Source organism: Callorhinchus milii, unplaced genomic scaffold (assembly GCF_018977255.1).
Source record: "Callorhinchus milii isolate IMCB2004 unplaced genomic scaffold, IMCB_Cmil_1.0 Scaffold3, whole genome shotgun sequence".
NCBI lineage: Eukaryota > Metazoa > Chordata > Chondrichthyes > Chimaeriformes > Callorhinchidae > Callorhinchus > Callorhinchus milii.
Window position 1 is genome coordinate 76,782,933 of NW_024704744.1, and position 14,736 is coordinate 76,797,668.

Here is a 14,736-nt window from a genome sequence, read left to right on the forward strand (position 1 = left end):
GATCAGGGAGGCTGGAGGGCAGGGTTCTGGATGATCTGCAGTCTGTGGAGGGAGGATTTGGGGAGACCGACAAGCAGGGAGTTTGTGTAATCAAGCCTGGATGTTATGAATGTGTGTATGAGGGTCTCGGCAGCCTATGGTGTGAAACAGTGGCGGAGCCGGGTGATGTTGCAGAGGTGGGTGAAGGCAGAGCGGGTCATGGCACGGATGTGGGGTAGAAAGGATAGTTGAGGGTCAAACAAGATAGTTGAGGGGCAAGTTTCCTTACTCCACACTCCTCTGTTTACCTAGCAATAAGTAGGAACTTGGTTGTTAATCGATTGGTGTATTGCTTTTCCGGGTGTAATAATCCCTTCAAAAAATAAAAATATGGTCACTCAATCCACGACTGTTTGTGGGACACTGCTGTGCGCAATTGGCTGCCACGTTTTGCCCACAAAATATACAATCAATTCACTTTACAGGATATTCTGTGAAGCACTTTAAGACTTTTCGAAGATATGATGAGGCACTGTATCAAATGCAAGGATTATTATTATCATTTTAAATAAATAATATTTAAATAAATATCTGTATTTAAAAAAATATTTGTTTAAAATTATAAATTTTAACATTCATATTAAAATTTACGTATAAACAGCAAGGTCCCAGAAACATAAATAATTTTAAATAAATATTTAAATAAATGTCTGGAGGATTGTTGCTTGGATTGGAGAGTGGGAGAAACTCTTTAAATTCTTTAAAGTCTACTTGAATGGGCAGACAACCTCGAAATGCCACGCTCCCCCCCCCTCCCAACAATATCTCATCTAAGTAGTCATTCTCGATAGTGTCAGCAGGATATTCAACCACAGCACTAACGTTACAGCAATATCCAATCCTGTCACCGCCTGAAATTCATACACCTTATTAATGATAATAATCCTTGTATTTGATATAGCACCTTATCATGTCAGAGACATTTAAAAGCGCTTCACAGAATATTATTGTAAAGTGGATTTACTGTAATTTTGTGGGTGAAATGCGGCAGCCAATTGGGCACTGTAACATCTTGGATGGGGGGGGGGGATTAGGATTATTACCCCAGAAAGCGATCCACCTTTACTAAGTAAATAGTTCCTACTTACTGTTATGTAAACAGAGGCATGTGGAATAAGGAAACTTGCCTAATTTTCCAGCAGAAAATCATTAGACACCAGGAAATCTATCTAATTTTCCCGTCTCTCACCTAGGGGCATTGGAATAAATTGCACCCTGCCTGAATTGAGCTCAACTGAATAACAACAACAACAACTTGGATTTATATAGTGTCCTCCACGACGGACGGCGTCTCAGAGTGCTTCACAGTAACAGATCCCGGGGCCGAGCCAGGGGAATGGGGAGGAAGGTGACCAAAGACGCGGTCGAAGAGAAAGGTCTTCAGCAGGGACCTGAAAATAGGAAGAGGGAGCGAGGCGAAGGAAGTGAGGAAGGGAATTCCAGAGCCTCGGGGCATAGTGGCTGAAGGCACGGCCGCCGAATGTGGAGCGGAGGACTCAGGGGACGAGGAGGAGGCCAGACCTGGAGGAACGAAGGCAACGGGTACTGTTTTGAAGAGAGAGGTCAGAGGTAGGGGGTGCAGAGGGGTGGAGGGATTTGAATACAAGGGTGATAAATACATCCTATAACATGTATTTATACAACAAATGCATGGTGGCAGAAGGCTTGGCCAATGGAGAAACAAAGGGAGTGGGGAATGTTGAGTAGAGAGCAAGCAGAGGATCAGAGTCAAGAGAGCAGAGAATAATAAATAATGATAATCCTTTTCAGCCACTTTCATATCAGGAGGACGCCCCAAAGCACTTCACAGAATTTAAAGTATAGTGACTGGGTATTTTTTTGGTTGAATAAAGCTGCACACAGAGAGAGTAGGTGAGATCATGTTGGAATTTGAAGACCATGAACTGAGGGCAGACCAGGGAAGGTTACTGCAGATGCCCCATTTTTAATGCTGTTTCACACCGGGAGTCAGGGATTGCCTCTCAGCACTGCAGACACAGGAATTCTGATGCACTGTATAAAATAATAATAATCCTTGCATTTGATACAGCACTTTTCAAGTCTTCTAGACATCTCAAAGCGCTTCACAGAATATACTGTAAAGTGGATTGACTATATATTTGTGGGCAAAATACGGCAGCCAATTGCACACAGCAGTGTCCCACAAACAGTCATGGATTCAAGTAACCAAAATTTATTGGTTTTTTTCTTGAGGGATTATTATCAAGTGTGTGGAGTTAAGGAAACTTGTCCAAGGTTTTGCCCTACCGGGAATCGAACCCCAGTCTCTCACTTGCGAGGCAAGTGCTCTAACCACTGAGCTACAGGACTCCACTAGTAATCCTTACTTTGATATAGCACTTTATCACATCGTTGAGATGTCTCAAAACACTTCATAGAATATATATTGTAAAGTGAGTTGACTGTGTGTGCAAGCCTGATAACCAAGGGGGAAAAAAAATCCACTTTTTTTTAACAATAGATGGAGTTGGAGAGAAAATTTGCATCAAACTGAACCACAAGGCTGACAGAATTTAAATCAACTCAATTAAGCAAGGGATTGATGATCTGGAAATTAAGTTCCATTTAATATAGAATGTTATTTTAATAATAATCCTTGCATTTGATATAACAGCTCATCACTTAATTGAGACATCTCAAGTCACTTCATAGAATATATTGTAAAGTGGATTGACTGTATATTTTGTGGGCGAAACATGGCAGCCAATTGCGTACAGCAGTGTCCCACAAGCAGTCCTGGATTGAGTTTTTCCTTTTTTTGAAGGATTATTACCACTAGAAAGTAATCCACTATTAGACTGACAACCAGGATCCTACTTACTGCTGGTAAACAGAGGAAATACAGGCTTCCCCCAATGCCTCTGTAGGAAAATACTGAAGAAGTTCCCAGGTCTTATCACCAATCTTGGCTAATAAGATGATCAGTCTTAGATTCCAGCTTGTTTTCCACGGAGTCTCACATTGTATAGCAATAAATCCCTTAACAGTCACTACAATTCTCCTTCACTTCCTATTACCCAGAAACCAACTCTTTCCCAGTCCTTCCCATTTTATGGACTCTCAATGGGTCAACCCCTCATTCACTCAAACTCAGTTCAAGATTTAGGAAACAAGAATTTACTTTTGTGTTCCTTCTCATTTACAAACCTCTTTACCCACTGGCATCTCTCTACCTTTCTGACCTGCTTTCTCTCCACTCCACTATCCAATGTTTCCGCTCAGCTGGTTCTGGCCTCCTGCTTGTCGCTTGTTCCTTCCATCATCAGTGGCCACGCTTTCAGCCACTCTATGCTTTGGAACTCTCCCCCCAATCCAATCCCTCCTTCCACACATCAAGATCATTACTGAAGACCCTCCTCTTTGACCGCACTTATAGGCACTTCAGCCCTCTTCCTGGCTTGGTGTCAAGCTCCGCCACCATCAAACACTCCGAGACGCTGCCCCTCATTAAGGGTGCTATATAAATGCAAATTGTGGTTTCAGCTCTCGCTTCAGCATCGTCCACTGGCTCGTAAAAAAATCATACGTTTTTCACAGCAACAAAGCCTAAAATTGTGTCAGATCAGAGAGCTGCACTGCTTGCAGGGAGTAATATGCTCACAAGTCAATCGTCAACAGCACATATGACCTGCCTGAATCCAGGATCATGTCACCTTGCCCAACAGGCTTAACTCAGGCTATCTCCTTTAAGCAAGCATCACAAAGAACCAGAAGTTCACAAAGACCCCTGATACTTGGTTAAATAATTTGCCTCCCCCCAAAAGGTTAAGCAATGAATTTGTAGAGAAGAGCGTTCATGCAAGAGAAGAAAATCAAGACCAAATGAAACCACAAATTCTTTATTTTTGCTTCCATTAGATACCTGCAGAAACTGGCAGCAGAAACAGGCTCAACACAAATCAATGGCCTCTTCAAGGAAACCCAACCATGGCAATACACCACAGAGCCCCACACACTCCACCTACTCAAGATGGATAGTCTGTTGGCAAGGAGCTCACTCAAGTTCTGCACAACAGGTCCCAGAGCTGGTCACCCAACTCCATAAACACAATCTGCAACAGTTCAGACCTCAAGTCATAATTTCCCCCCCTTCCCCCACCCCCACCAATAAAGAGCCAATTCCAATGCATTCCATCCACCAGAATAGGGTCCTTTTCCCTCCAAAACTATAAACGGTGTTTGGCAGATAAAGGGTCAATCCGTTTCCATGAGGTTGCTGCGAGATTCTCGGGAAACCATCAGACGCATCAGCTGATTCTGGAATTTCTCAACCTTTTTCACATCCTGAGCCTGATCTGTTTTGTACTGTAAACACTGGGAGAGAGTGAAGAGAGAAAGAAGAGGTTACTGAATATAGCCCAATTCACAACAGTCAATATCACACAGCCCAGTGCCCTGCATCAGCAGCACTGAACGTTGGGATGGAGTTCAAGAGAGCAGGGGCAGAAAGGCTGAAGGCCCTGATGATAATAATAATTCTTGCAAATGATATAGCACTTTATGTTGTTGAGATGTTTCAAAGCACTTCAAAGAATATACCGTAAAGTGAATGGACTGTGTATTTTATGGTCGAAACGGGGCAGACAATTGCTCACACCAGTGTCACACAAACATTGTTGAATTATCGATTAATCTGACACATCCCATGAGAACTGGACACAGAAGAGACCACTTTTGTTGCAGGAGTTCCATGCTTTCCCACATATTTTTGCACGTTTCATATGCTTCTCCCCCTTCCCTCAAAACAAATTACCCAGATATTCATCCCTCAACAAAAGTGTTTTGTGAAGAAAGTTAGAGTCACTGAGTGGACAGACCCCTTTGGACCAGAGATGCAGCAACAGGCACAAAAGGGGAAGGAGTTCCAGAGAGAGTTGGGGCAGAAAGGCACAGACAGAGAGAAGCAATTTTCGAAAAGGGAGTTTCTCCCACTGCCCTGGCCAACAACCACCCCCCGCCCCACCCAAGAATTTGTATACACTGAAAGAGGAAAGAACTTCTACTGGATGTTCCCATTATCTTGCAATAATCCCTGGCATTTTTGGTACATTACAAGTAAGTAAATACCCCTGTAAATCAATGTTCACTGAATTCTAAACCCAATAGAGATTCCAATCTAATTCCTGGTGTTGATGCTCAAACCCTGATTGCCAGAGTCAGTTCCAGGCTCAATCTCCTGACCCGTGGCTGAAGCTGATACTCACCACCACATCGTCAGTCACCTTCATGGCCAGAATCCCGTCACAGTGTCTGTACTTGATGACTACTCGCACCTGGGAATAGAACAAGGAGCATTGAGGACCTTGGGAGATCAGATTCAGATCAGCGCCATTCCCACTCTCCCTTGTGGGGCCTAACTCCGCTGCCACAAATAATAATAATCCTTGCATTATGATACAGCGCTTTTCACGTCGGGAGGACGTCCCAAAGCGCTTCACAGAACACACTGTAAAGTGAATTGACCGTATATTTGTGGGCGAACGCGGCAGCCAATGGCGCACAGCAATGTCCCACAAACAGTCGTGGATTGAAAATGACCATTTTATTATTGGTTTGGGTTTTGGAGGGATTATTATTAGGGCGTAACAGCTGAGTTGTTCCGAGCTGGTCCAGCAGTGGGAAGGCTCGCCGGGCAGCGCTCTCAATGGCAGGCTGTGTGCTGCCTCCAGCTGGAAGCTGGTTAGACTCCAGCTGTTACCCCCCAGTACCCTAATCCCAGGCCCCAGTTACCTTCATGGCCTCCGACAGACACAGTTTTTCCGCCGCTTTAATGAACTCCTCCCAGTTCTGGATGTACGTCATTGTCGACCGCCCGGGTTTACAGCCCCGGCCCCGGCCCCGGCCTCTCTCTCTCCGGCCCGGCCTCTCTCTCTCTCCGCTGCCCAGGCCCCGGCCTCTCTCTCTCCGGCTCCGGCCTCTCTCTCTCTCTCTCCGGCCCCGACCTCACTCTCTCTCCGGCCCCGGCCTCTCTCTCTCTCCGGCCCCGGCCTCTCTCTCTCTCCGCTGCCCAGGCCCCGGCCTCTCTCTCTCTCCGCTGCCCCGGCTCCAGCTCCGGGACCACACGTGGAGGAAAAAAGAACCAATCAGAGCAGCGTAAACCTGACCAATGAGCGCCAGGATAATTTATCCAATCCCAGGTGCGACACATCGACAACCGCCTCACGTGATCCGACCAAAGCTCACGTGATCCAGACACAGCGCCCTCTACAGCCCGGAGTCTCCTCACACACAGCGTCCTCTACAGCCCGGAGTCTCCTCACACACACACACACAGCGCCCTCTACAGCCCGGAGTCTCCTCACACACAGCGTCCTCTACAGCCCGGAGTCTCCTCACACACACACACACACACACACACACAGCGCCCTCTACAGCCCGGAGTCTCCTCACACACACACACACAGCGCCCTCTACAGCCCGGAGTCTCCTCACACATACACACAGCGCCCTCTACAGCCCGGAGTCTCCTCACACACACACACACAGCGCCCTCTACAGCCCGGAGTCTCCTCACACATACACACAGCGCCCTCTACAGCCCGGAGTCTCCTCACACATACACACAGCGCCCTCTACAGCTCGGAGTCTCCTCACACATACACACAGCGCCCTCTACAGCCCGGAGTCTCCTCACACATACACACAGCGCCCTCTACAGCCCGGAGTCTCCTCACACACACACACAGCGCCCTCTACAGCCCGGAGTCTCCTCACACACACACACACAGCGCCCTCTCCAGCCCGGAGTCTCCTCACACACACACACACAGCGCCCTCTACAGCCCGGAGTCTCCTCACACACACACACACAGCGCCCTCTACAGCCCAGAGTCTCCTCACTCACACACACACACACAGCGCCCTCTACAGCCCGGAGTCTCCTCACACACACACACACAGCGCCCTCTACAGCCCAGCGCCCTCTCCCTAAACCTTACCCTCCATATAAATTCACTCACCCACAACCGTGGTCATGCCCTTAACCTGGTCATCTCCTGCGGCCTTGACATTTCCGACCTCAGCATAGTGGACAAGGTCATCTCGGACCACTTTTTTCATCTCCTTCTCCTCTCACATCCCTCTCTCCTCCACCAAGCCCTCAACCATCCTCTACTGCCCTTGGAAAAGGCTACCCCCTGAGACCCTCACAAAGGCCCTCTCATCATCAAACATCCTATCCCTCTGGCCCTCCACCCGCGGAGATCTTGAAGCAGCCGTCCAGCTGCTCCACGATCGCCTCTCCTCCACCTTCAACTCCCACGTCCCCCTAAAATCCAGGACCATCTCCAAACCCACCCGTTCCCCGGTACAACAACAATCTCTGCCGCCAAAAATCCCAAACCCGGCTGCTCAAGCGCAGATGGTGGAAAACTGGGCTGACAGTTCACCGCCAACTGTGGCTCGAGCATCTCCACAGCTACCGCCGTTCTTTGACACACACTAAAAACGGCCTTCTACTCCCATCATCTTGGAGGCTAAACACAACCCTAAAATCCTTTTTTCCACCACCCACTACCTCCTCCGTGCCCCCCTCAGGCCTCCTTAATCTTCGTATCAAATGCCAAGTGCGAGGAGGTCATGGACTTCTTTTCATCTAAAATACTTAACATCCGCCAGGCAGCCTCATCCACCTGCCTCTTGCCACCCACCACCACCCCCTCTCTGTCCCTCTCACTCTCCCCATCATCTGCTCCTACCACCACCCCCATTCTACATTCCTTCCTCCCCATCTCTCTCTTCCCTCTCGCCCACCATCACCTCCATGAAACCCACCACCTGCTGCCTCGACCCCCTCCCCACCAACTTACTGGTCACCCAGCTCCCCCTCCTCTGCCCACTACTGGCTGACATCATCAACCAATCCCTCTCCTCCGGATCAGTCCCTGCCTCCCTCAAAACTGCTATCATCACCTCCCTCCTGAAAAAACCCTCCCTGGATCCCTCAAACCCCGGCCACTACCGCCCTATTTCTAACCTGCCCTTCCTCGCAAAAGTCCTAGAACGCGTTGTTGCCATCAACTTCGCGCACACCTCTCCTCCCACTCCCTATTCGAACCCCTCCAGTCCGGTTTCCACCCACAGCACAGAGACTGCGCTTGTGAAAGTCACAAATGACATCCTCTCTATCTGTGACCAGGGCTCCCTCTGCCTCCTTGTCCTCCTGGACCTCTCCGCCGCGTTCGACACAGTCAATCACGCCATCCTCCTCCACCGCCTTTCCTCCTTTATCCACCTCAGTGGGACTGCACTCGCCTGGTTCGAGTCCTACCTCATGAACCGCCAGCAGTACATCTGCACAAACGGCTTCTCCCACTCTCACCCGGTCACCTGCGGGGTACCCCAAAGATCCATCCTTGGCCTCCTCCTCTTTCTGATCTATATGCTCTCTCTTGGGGATGTCATCCGCAGACATGGGGTACACTTCCACATGTATGCAGACGACACTCAACTCTATTTTTCCACCTCTCTTTGCGACCCCCAGTCCCCTGATGTTCAAAAGCCGCTGAAACCCTGATCCATGCCTTTGTCACCTCTCGGCTGGACTACTCTAACGCCTTCCTCGCCAGTCTCTTATCCACTACCATCCATTCTCACCCGCAAGAAACTCCGCTTCCCGATCACCTTAGTCCTTGCCAGACTGCACTGGCTGCCTGTCCCAAAGAGGATTGATTCAAGATCCTCACCCTTGTATTCAACTCCCTGCACTCCTCTCACCCCCNTACCTCTCTGACCTCCTCTTTCCTCAAAATAGTACCCGTTGCCTTCGTTCCTTCGTGTTTGACCTCCTCCTCGTCCCCCAAGTCCTCCGCTCCACCCTCGGCAGCCGTGCCTTCAGCCACTATGCCCCGAGGCTCTGGAACTCCCTTCCTCACTCCCTTCGCCTCGCTCCCTCCCTTTCTATTTTCAGGTCTCTGCTGAAGACCTTTCTTTTCGACCGTGCCTTTGGTCACCTCCTCCCCTCCCCCTGGCTCGGTCCCGGGATCCATTACTGTGAAGCGCTCTGAGACGCCATCCAATGTGGAGGGCACTATATAAATCCAAGTTGTGTTGAGTCTGCTTACACACACAGCGCCCTCTAGAGCACGGAGTCTCCTCACACACACACGCACACACACAGCGTCATCAAAGGCAGAGAAGTTTCCCAAAGACACGACTGGATGACAGCAAATAATAATCCCTCAATTTGAGATGATTTGATGTCGGGAGGGCGTCCCAAAGCTCTTCATAGGAAATTTTGTAAAGTGGAGTGACTGAATTTTGTAGGCAAATGCAGCAGCCAATTTGCGAGCCGCAATATCCCACAAGCAGCCATGAAGTGAATGACCAATTCTACCAGGGCATTTTTGGCTAGTATACCGGGGAAAAACCCCTTTTTCTGAATAGTCCCATGGGATTTTTATTGTTCATAGTAATAGGCGGACAGATTCTCAGTTTAACTTCTCAGAATAAATCCAGATATTTATTTAAATATTTATTCAAAATTATAATAATAATAATCCTTGCATTTGATACAGCGCCTTATTACATCTTCCAAGACATCTCAAAGTGCTTCACCGAATATATTGTAAAGTGGAACGACTGTATTTTGTGGGCGAAATGCGACAGCCAAATACTCACAGCAGTTACCCATGAACAGTCGAGGATTGAGTGAACACATTTTTTTTTGAGGGATTATTACCCACGAAAAGCGATCTGCCAATCGACTAACAACTGGGTTCCTACTTACTACTAGGTAAACAGAGGCGTGTGGAGTAAGGAAACTTGCCAGTGTCGTGCACTGCCAGCCACTGATTTGGGATGTCAATTTAGACTACATGATTTGGACCCACAAGCTTCTGAATCAGAGGTAAGAGTGCTACCAATTGAGTCATGCTGGCACAGATATGTATGTGCCCCCAGCAAAACTGAGCCTTCACACAGATGCACACAATGCCACTGCAGCACCAAATTCTCCTCCCTTGGGCATCCTCCCTTGGGCATCCTTGAAGTGTATCTTCTGAGGACTGAGCTGGCAATGGAATACAGGAATTGAGTGGATCCTCTGGTGGTCCCAGTAGTTTAGTTCTTGAGTCAATACTTCAAAGCAAAACTGATGATTGGCCAACCATTCATTGGGAGCAGGGATTCTTCTGTTTGCCAGACAATGCTTTCAATGGTATGCTATGTTGTTTTACAACAACAGTAACCAAAATTGCATTTATATAGCGCCTTTCACATCGGGAGGACGTTCCAAGGTGCTGGAGAGTCAATGTTTTGCACCCGAGCTGGGGAGGCTGGGGGGCGGAGGGGCACGTGTGGGGGCAGTAAGGAGGGTGACTAAAGGCACAGTCGAAGAGGAGGGTCCTGGGATGGGTCTTGAAGGAGGCGAAGGAGGGAGCGAGATGGAGGGACTACGGGATGGGGTTTCAGATGGTGGGGGCAGGGTGGCTGAAAGCTCGCCCGGCAATGGTGGGGTGGGCGAGACGGGGGACTTGAAGCAGGCTGGAACCTGCTCAGTGGAGGGACCAGGCAGGTTGATAGGCGATTAGGAGGTCGCAGAGGTAGTGGGGAGCAAGGCCATGGAGGGCTTTGAAGGTGAGTACCAAGATCTTGAACTGTATCCTCTGTGTGATAGGAAGCTAGTGGAGTCAGGTGAGGATGGGGGTGATAGGGTTACGGAGCCTAGTGCGGGAGAGGATATGGGCTGCAGTGTTCTGGATGATCTGCAGCCTATGGAGGAAGGAGTTGGGGAGGCCGACAAGCCGTGAGTTTGCATAGTCAAGCTGAAAGGGTAGTTGAGGGTCAAACAAAGCTGGTTAGGTCCACTACAGGTTCAATAATGGAGATTAGGTTCAGCAGGGGTTACATACAGAGGCTAGGAACAACAACAACAATTTATATAGCACCCCTCATGCTGGGTAACGTCCCAGAGCACTTGACAGTGGCAGAATATGATGCCAAGCTGGGAGGAGGCGACCGTAGGCTCGACCAAAGAGGAAGGTCTTCAGGCTGGTCATGATGGGAAGGATGGGACAAGGCAGTGGGATTAAAGGAGAGTGTTCCAGAGTTTCGGGGCATAGTGGCTGAAAGTGCTGCCACCAATGGTGGAACGGAGGACATGGGGGACAAACAAGATGTTGGAGCCAGTCGAGCGGAGGGAATGGGTAGTAGGTTGGGGAGTCATGACCCACTCTGCCTTCCCCCACCTCCGCAACATCGCCCAGCTCCACCACTGTCTCACACCACAGGCCCCAAAATCCTCATACATGCATTCATATCATGCATAAACACAGTCGGAGATGAAACCATCTGACTCCCCCTAAACTCCCTCCCTGATATGTACTTTCCTTTATTTTTCTCTCCCAGTCTGAGGTCCATTACTTTTCAGGGCCAGAGATGTAGGGGGGTGCCAGGGCAGGAAGGGATTTGAATAGCACAGATTAAATAAGAAGTTAAGCTTCCTCAACAGTAACTGTTCCATTGAGCACTCTGAGGTCAACTACAACACAGGTTAATTACAAAGAAAAGCTCTCTGTGCACAGCACTATTTTGGGATGTCTCTCCTAAACACATTGTTAGCAGACAATGTCAGAGTTGGACTCTAAGTGAGGAATGCACTGAATGCTGACACATTTCCATGAAATTAGACCGATGACATGCAGCACAGGAATGTGCTCAAGGCATGGCTGAATGTGGAAAAATGTGCCCTGTTCCCTGCAGATCCATCTGTTCAATATTTACCTGACCTGTCAGTGGCATGAGATCAGTAAGTATGGATGGCAATTTTTCTCATTCACACGCTGCCGGAGATGAGACCATCTGACTCCCCTTAATTCCCTCCCTGATCTGTACTTTCCTTTATTTTTCTCTCCCAGTCTGAGGTCCATTACAGTTCAGTGCCTTAAAAATCAAAACGATTTCCCTCAACATTATGAACATCCTACTGCAGAGGAGGAGAGAATGGCTCAGAAAATAAAATAACTAAATTAGGTGGATAAGTGGAATCCTGCCATAAACTTTAGTGGAGGCAAAGTCCTTGCATTCCTTAATAGGAATGTTGATAGCTACTTGAAGAGGAAGTCTGCCATTATTCAGTTCTCTGAGCTACTACTCCTGGTGAAGGGCGCTATATAAATGCAAATATAAATGCAAACTGTTGCTGTTGTAAATCTGAGTTGTTGAATATTAAAAACATGGAAAGCATGCAGGAGAGTGAGATTAGACTAAGTGTTTTATGTGGAAAAAAACACCCAGTGCAATTTGGTGGGCCTAATGCCCTCTTTTTGGTAGTAATAGTCTCTCGAAAAAAATTGGTCACTTAATCCAGGAATGCTGTGGGACACTATTGTGCACAATTGACTGCCGCGTTTCACCCACAAAACATACAATCAAACATACAATCAATATACTCTGCGAAGCACTTTGAGACAGCTTAACAATGTGATAAGGTGCTATATCAAATGCAAGGATTATTGTTATTATACCAACCATATCTTCCTACTATTAAAGCATCGATTGGTTTCTTAAGTGAGTTCAATGAATAAGGACCCTTCACATCTCTGAATTTGTGCCTTGTAATGCTGCTGGCTCAACATATTTGAGATTACTCTTCTAGTAATCTTTATCCCAATTACCATTCTCTAAAACATCTATTTTCAAAGCTAAAACCCCTAGGTAATTTTTAACTTTACCCTTGATGATTTCTGTACTATCCACAATATACTGTTAGTCGATTGGTGGATTGTTTGTTTGGGTTATAATCCCTCCAAAAAAAGATTTTTGCCACTGTTGTTTCCCACAAAAGTGTAATTGGCTGCCATGTGTCACCTACAAAATAAATACTTTACAGTATATTCTGTGAAGAGCTTTGAGACCTCTCAACGGGATGATAAGGCATATATCAAATGCAAGGATTATATTACACGAGCCTCCTATTTTTATTTCGTAAATATAGGAGCTTGCATTCATCTATATTAAACTTAATTTACCAGTAACCAGTCCATGTGCTTGCTCTATTAAGATCTCTTGAAAAGATTTTGACTTTCCCCTCAGTTTCTATAGTCCTGCTTAGCTTAGGGTCATCTTCAGATGTAACGTCCTTGCTCTAAAACTGATTTCAGGTCATCAATTCAGATGTAGCTAGCTTGCATATGTGGAACTCTCAGACTGGTTGAAATACGCTTAAGCATGGTAACTGAGTTGCACATTTGTCAGACACTCGGCTGATCAAAAAAGGTTATTAATGCAGAAAAAGAATAGAAATGGTCCCAGTACAGATTCGTGAGACACCCACTCAATATCCCCCTTCATTTCAACCCCTTGTTCCCTTTATAAGTCTCGTCTGCTTCATTCCTTTCAGCCAATGACTAATCCATGGCAAACTCTTTGAGTGGGAGATGACTCATTGATTCTGGCAGCTAATATTTTGACTTGCATTGGACAGGGCAACTTGCACAGATTGTCAACTTCTTGTCATATATATGGACCAATTTATAGCTTCAAATCACATCGAAATATAGAAACAAGTGGATGCCGTTCAGCGCATTTCCACAGGCTCAAAACAGTTACAAGAAATTACTGTCACATGTAGTGAATGTTTTGCAAGCAAATGAGGCATTAGTAGATATTAAAATGCCACAAACATCCACGAGGTAAATGAACAATTAATTGGGGAGATTTCTTGACAAGAACACATGGAGAAGTTTCCTTTTCTTTTCAAATAGTGTCATGAGTCTTGGTTTATTGTCTCATCCATAACCACAAGAATTTGCACTTATTACACAGGGAGAATGTCTCAAAGTTCTCCACAAAAACTTAATTGGGAGAGTAAATTGAGAGGCAATAGGAGGTGACTGAAGGTGCAGTCAAATAGTTAGAGTTTTGAAAGCAGAATGGGAGAAGGTGAGGCAGAGGGATTTCAGAAGAGAGTTCAGAGGGGAGGACAAAGTGGCTGCAAACTTACTTATCAAAGGTATGAGTCACAGTGGGCAGAGGGTATAAAGCAAGCCAGGCAATGGCAGAGTGGATAAAGTGGCTGATGGAGAAGGGTTGCCAAATATATAATAATCCTTGCAATTGATATTGCGACTTGTCACATTGTTGAGACGTCTCTTCAACCGTGCCTTCAGCTCCCCTCTCGATTCTGTATCCCCTCCTCGCTCCCTCCCTTCCCTCCCCTCACCCTGACCATTTGCCCCCTGCTCGGGTCCCGACCCAACTGTCCAGCGCCTTGGGACATCCTCCCAATGTGAAAGGCGCTCTATAAATGCAATCTTGTTGTTGTTGTTGTCTCAAAGTGCTTCACATAACATACTATAAAATGGATTGACTGTATATTTTGTGGACAAATCATGGAAGCTAATTGTGCACAGCGGTGTCCCACAAACAGCTGTGGATTAAGTGACCAAACTATTTATTTTTTAAGGGATTATTACCCCCGGAAAAATTATCTGCCAATCGACTAACAGCCAGGTTGCTACTAACTGCTAGGTAAACCGAGGTGTGTGGATAAAGATAATTTGCCCAAGGTTTTGCCCTGCCCGGGAATCGAACTCAGGTCCTCTTGCTTGCAAGGCCTTAACCTTAACCAATATGCTATAGAACACCACAAGGTTGCAGAGGTAGAATGGGCAAGGCAGTGGAGAAATTGAAGGTAAGAATGAGGATCTTAAAGTTGATCCACTGAGTGACAGGGAG

At 47.1% G+C, this 14,736-nt stretch overlaps 1 protein-coding gene across 1 annotated transcript; it reads right to left on the bottom strand.

Annotated features, from left to right (window-relative positions):
- Positions 1 to 3,883: 3,883 nt before the first annotated feature.
- Positions 3,884 to 5,933, bottom strand: srp9 (signal recognition particle 9). Its single transcript, XM_007898226.2, has 3 exons — positions 5,791 to 5,933; positions 5,265 to 5,333; positions 3,884 to 4,374 (listed from the first exon to the last, which is right to left on the bottom strand). Exons 1-3 carry the CDS (start codon positions 5,860 to 5,862, stop codon positions 4,255 to 4,257), a joined length of 261 nt encoding a protein of 86 aa, XP_007896417.1. The 5' UTR covers positions 5,863 to 5,933; the 3' UTR covers positions 3,884 to 4,254.
- Positions 5,934 to 14,736: the final 8,803 nt, after the last annotated feature.